Here is a 6,000-nt window from a genome sequence, read left to right as displayed (position 1 = left end):
AAGCTTATGTCTTTGACTTATTCTCTTCTTTGTTCCATTCCATATCCATATATGTACATGATAGTCAAAGTTGTGCCCACTCTGTTAGACTTTACTCTCTTGTTGCTCTTAAAGCTAACATCGATTCTAAATTCTTCTCATTGCCATTTCACCTTCCAAGATTAATTCATATTTATAAATCAACTAAAAACTTGTAAAACATTAATTTTTATTCGTAAGATGTGTTTTATGTCTTGTAATAAGTTTCATCTTAAAGTTTTGTTACACAAATTAAGAAGTTGTTAAATAGATATAAATAATAAAAAAATTACAAAAATTAAGTTTATTATTAATAATTAATACATTTTTTTATTAGAAATGATACTACATAAGTTACATAACACGATATTTTATAAAATATCATTAGTTGTATATAAAAAAATTAACATTACATTTGAGGAGCTAAAATGACACTTATTTTAAGTTTTTTTTTATACTTATTATGGAATAGGTAAAGTATACTCCATGTGTCTTATAATAAGTGTCATGTTGGATTGTTTAGATAGACAAAAAAAATTAATAAATAGATAAAAAATAATAATAATAATTTTACAAAATTAACCTTATAATTAATCTTCTTTATTAAAAATAATACAATATAATGACTATTTTCTAAAAAATTATTACAAGAGGTATAAATAGAGAAAAAAATATAATTAATATTGCATTGAAAATTTAACATAATACTTATTTTTGAGATTTATTTCCTTTTTCTAATACAACACTTATTACGAAATGAAGAGAATATAATATAATATATCAATTTCATAAATAAATTTTCATGCTTTAAGAAATTAGTATCTAATTGATTTTAAGGATAGAATCGGGAAAAAAAAGTTTTTTCTATGTCATAATAAGTGTTTTTCTAAATTATTTTACATAGACCAATAAATACATAATAAAAGAAAATAGTTAATTTTTACTAAAAATGATATAACATAAAAATTACTTTCAACATAAAATTATTAGAAGAATAAATGAAAAATAGATAATTAATATTAAAAAATTATGATAATACTGTATGCTAACATTTATGCTTTATAATGGAAATGTTTGACTTGACCCCAGCAGCCAATATTCAATTTATACAATGAGGTCACAAAAAATAATATAAAAGGATGGAAAGGAGGAAAATAGTTTAGACGTTAATTATAAGAAGGTTCCCAAGTTTCAAGTGTTATAGAGACTAATAATGGAAGTGACCAAGTTACATAGCTCTGATGATGATGACAAGAAGGAAGAAGATGAAGTTGTGCTACCTGGCTTTAGATTCCATCCCACAGATGAAGAGCTTGTTGGGTTTTATCTGAGACGAAAGGTAGAGAAGAAGCCTCTAAGAATTGAACTCATCAAACAGATTGACATCTACAAATACGATCCATGGGATCTTCCTAGTAAGATCACCTTCCTCTTAATCTATTTATGTTACTCAAAGTTAAACGTGTTTTTTTTTTTTGTTAATTTCTGCTTCAGAAGGAAAACTTCATGAGTTTGCTTATAATTATTCATAATTCAATGATTAAGGACCAGAGTGTTTGATGTAGATAAAGTGAATGAAACAAGCTAGGATAATTAAGCTTGAGGAAAGCATATATAAACTTAATCACCAAATCTTAATTAATTATCTATAACAAAAGAGTAATTAAATGGTTCAACTGATATTTAACAATTTGCAAAGTTTTCATGTGATGATCTTGAAGCTCGAGCTTCAATAATGTGTTATTGAATAAAATATAAATCACTTGGAATTAGAATGATGATTACAGAATTTGAACTAAAGACATGCACATATTACTCCAATTCTACCATTAAGTCAAAAGATGGCAGATTTGGCACACATATGAAAGTATGATATATACATGCAGGTGGTGTTTCAATTGTAGGCTAGCTATAATAGGTGTGCAACTAATTAACCACGTATGATCATTATTGTATATTGATTAATTGAGTGTTTGTAAGATGAAGTGGTTGTTAATTTTTTGTATGATGTATGTATGAAGAAGCGAGTTCAGTGGGGGAGAAGGAATGGTACTTCTTCTGCATAAGAGGGAGAAAATACAGGAACAGCATAAGGCCTAATAGGGTGACAGGGTCTGGATTTTGGAAAGCCACAGGGATTGATAAGCCAATATACTGTGTTAAAGAACCCCATGACTGCATTGGCCTAAAGAAATCATTGGTTTATTACAGAGGAAGTGCTGGAAAAGGCACCAAAACTGATTGGATGATGCACGAGTTTCGTCTCCCACCCAATGGAAAAACTATCAATAATCCACAACCTAATCATCTTCAAGAAGCTGTAAGTCAATTATATTATACTACTCCTTTTTCCTTAATATTAATCTACCTATTATTATTAAACAACAATTTACAACACAAACCAATCAAAAATATAATTTAAAATATATATATATATATATTAGTTTTTATATTTATTACCATCGTATTAATAACATAATTATTAAAAATGAAACACTACATGTATGAGAACCAAAAAAAGAATGTATTAGAGACTAAATTAAAAATGTGTAAGAGACTTAATGGTTAACACATGATAATAAATATTAAATCAATAATATTTATATGTATATAAAGTTTGATTTAATCACTAGAGTCAGTATAATAATGAAGAGATTAATTTAATACAATTTTATGTATAAAAATCAAATAAAGAATTTATATTACATATATAAATACTAAATTATATGTTTAACCTATGATTTAAAAATAATATTTTTAAAGTTAACAATTTTCTCTCATAATTTGTGGTTAAACGACATAATAGGAAGTCTTCACTCTTGTCTTTTCTCTAATCTTATATGACAGTGTCCTAAACTTGCTTTATAATTTATTAATTTTCATGTCGTCTTTGAAAGAAGTATAAAATAAAATGTTAAAGAAAGGCATCTAGAACCTCATGTAGAGACAAATATCTGAGATAATTAACATGGTCAAACGACCACAACCGTTTCTGAGATTCTGGGTTAGAAGCTTGTTCATATTAAGAAGACCACAAACATACAATCCAAAGTCACAAGCACGTTTATGAGACCCCAAAATGGAAAATTACATATATAGATTAAGACACAAAAACCAAATTATTTACAAAACACCTCATCTGGTAGACTCAATTAATTAAGTTAGAAGTACAATCATTTATAAATAATAGTTTTGTTGTTTAAATAATTAATAGTTGTGTTGTTTAATCAAGTAGTCAAAATTTAAATTTTATCTCTTATAAATATAAAAAATTCATGTTGAAAAAAAATATTTATTTATTTACTATCTGTTAAACTTTTGAGAGATATTCATGGAATTTATGTTTGGGAATGATGAAAAAAAAATAATTATGTCATGCTGTAATTGAATCATATACGTATCTACTTCGGCTGCTGCATAGACACTTCAAATATTTTTAATAATTCTTTACTTAAGACTTTTAATACCAATATTAATTGATTAGATAAGTTTTTTTTTAATATTGTATTACGTTTGTAATTACGTATGGTCTTTTTAAAACATGAAATTGTCTCTTGTGATTTAAATTTTTTTAATTTTATATTGTTTACTTTACTTTAAATTAAAGTATGTTTGATGACATATTATTTGGTTACTGGCCCGTCAAGCTCCTTTGATTCAGCGAATGGTATTTCATAGGAGAAAATAACCAAGTTAGATTTAGTACTTTTGTTTAATTAAAAAATAAATTTCAAAATAAATGTCATATTATTTTTTTAATATAGTATTATTATTATTATTTATATTTTTGATAATATTTAAAAAAAAATAACTATTATGTTGCATCATTTTAACAAAAAAGACTAATTGTAAGGTTAATTTTGTAGAGTCATTATCCTTTTTCATCTATTTATAAACATTTTAGTAATATTCATATGTGTAAAACAATTTAGGATGATATTTATTATGAAATTAGAGAAGTACTTTCTTTTGTTTATTTATTATTCCTTCTATTTTCTATCATAAAAAAGTTGATTTTATACATATTAACAAAATATGTTATCTGTATTAAATTTTATTAATAATATTTTTTTTAAAAAATTCTCTGTTATAAATATAAAAAATAATAGCACAACTGAAAAATTATAAATAAAATGACTAAATGAGTGATATTTTAGAAAGTGAATTATTAAATTAAACAAAAATAATTGAAATTTACTTATATTTAAAAATAAAAATATTTTTCTATTACTTACAATTGAGAACTAATAGAGTAACTTTGATTGATTAGATTGAAAGTTCATATCTCTTAGATCATATATGTCAAATTTTATTAAAATTGAACAACAACTTGAAGGTAATCAAAGTGTTCATATTTCAGTATATTTTGAAATGTATATATTATGTCAATTTTGTTTTATGAGAATGAAGTATCAAATCATCTTAGATTAATATAAAATTTGATATATATGATCTAAGAGATATGAATTTTAATCTAACAGTTTGATTTTCAAAATTCACATTTAATATAAAGTTATTAAGCGGTGTAACACTTAGTAAAAGTTACACCGGTATTGTTTGAACCCTCTTCATATATATATATATATATATATATAAGAAAAAAAAATGTCATTTAACCATATAAATTAAATTACTAATAAAAATTGGAATCATCATGACAACTTAAAAAAATGTGACGTTTATCCATACATCATTTAATGATCATGTAGAAAAGCCTTATTGTGAGCTACATGTCAAATTAATGCACACTATTGGTTTCCCACTGAACTCAACTATACCACCCAGCATTGATGGCCCAAAATAAAAAATATGAATATACTACCAAACACATCTTGTCTTCCGTATCAACACCTACTCTTTACTTAAAATTAAAGGATGGTTTAAGGAACAAGAAATTGCAAGTTGCACTTGCATACACACCTAGAATTGCATTTATTTGATTTTTGTGAGAGTCATATGTTAGTCAAAGGAGTAATAAAGTTTAGTTTGATGGGGTTTGCAGGAAGTGTGGACGCTATGCAGAATATTCAAACGAGTCCCATCTTTTAAGAGGTACACACCAAATTTGAAAGACTCAGCAATGACGAAGGCAATAATAAACCCTACAAACTCTTCAATTTCCAAAACATGCAGCTTAGAATCTGACAACGGCAAGCCATACTTGACTTTCACAAACTCACCACTCATTCAACAAAACCAAACCAAAGCACATGTTGACGAACGTAGCCACTTGTTTCTAGCTCAGCCTCCAACATCCTTCTCTTACTCCACTTTTTGGAATCCTCAGAGTGCCGATTTTGGTAACGAGAATTGGGATGATCTTACATCTGTCGTTCAGTTTGCCATTGATCCATCCAGGGTTTCTGATTGTAAAGAATTTAATAGATTTTAAGATCGCCATTTTCATCTTTAAACTACTAATAATAGTAACATATATATATATATATATATATATATATATATATATATATATATATATATCTTACACACGTACGTACCCTACTCTTTTCTTGGGTGCAAGAGAGAAAGTTTGACAAAATATATTGTTATTATTATTATTATTATTTTTTCGTTGAATTGGTCAGACTAAATATGTTATTCTATGAACGGTTTAGGTTCTTATTCAATCACTTTAGGGTACCATTTTTGTTCCTTTTTATTTGTTTATCTAAATAATTAATAAATTGTTGATTATTTGATTTACTTTTACTTGATGATAATATTTCAATCGAGGGAACCCAGTCAAATTTTTTACATTTAACCGAATCAATTATTTCTTTTAATTGATTCAAGAGCAACGATCTTACAAGACATACAAAAGGATTAAACTATAAACTTGATTCGTACGCTTGACTCACTTTTTTTTTGTTTTAGTTTTAGTCTCTACATATAAATTCCTATATTTTAGTTTACTCTATGAATAATCATTTATTTTTTCACAATTTGGTCCCTAGCTGCCATTTACAGCTATTATGACAGCAG

The 6,000-nt window shown here is 25.8% G+C and overlaps 1 protein-coding gene across 2 annotated transcripts; it reads left to right on the top strand.

The window, feature by feature from the left end:
• Positions 1-1,161: 1,161 nt before the first annotated feature.
• LOC109791731 (transcription factor JUNGBRUNNEN 1) lies at positions 1,162-5,732 on the top strand. Of its 2 annotated transcripts, none has more exons than XM_029269959.2 (3): positions 1,162-1,433; positions 2,043-2,338; positions 5,021-5,732. In XM_029269959.2, exons 1-3 carry the CDS (start codon positions 1,232-1,234, stop codon positions 5,408-5,410), a joined length of 888 nt encoding a protein of 295 aa, XP_029125792.1. In that variant the 5' UTR covers positions 1,162-1,231; the 3' UTR covers positions 5,411-5,732. The 2 variants fall into 2 exon arrangements, with proteins under 2 accessions (XP_029125792.1, XP_029125791.1); XM_029269958.2 differs by having other exon boundaries at positions 1,166-1,433; positions 2,040-2,338.
• The last annotated feature ends 268 nt before the right edge of the window (positions 5,733-6,000 follow it).

The sequence above is a fragment of the Cajanus cajan genome, chromosome 9 (assembly GCF_000230855.2).
Source record: "Cajanus cajan strain Asha chromosome 9, NIPB_CcT2T_4, whole genome shotgun sequence".
Taxonomy (NCBI): Eukaryota; Viridiplantae; Streptophyta; class Magnoliopsida; order Fabales; family Fabaceae; genus Cajanus; species Cajanus cajan.
The sequence above is the reverse complement of the archived record's forward strand: the minus strand, read 5'-3'. Positions and strand labels throughout refer to the sequence as shown.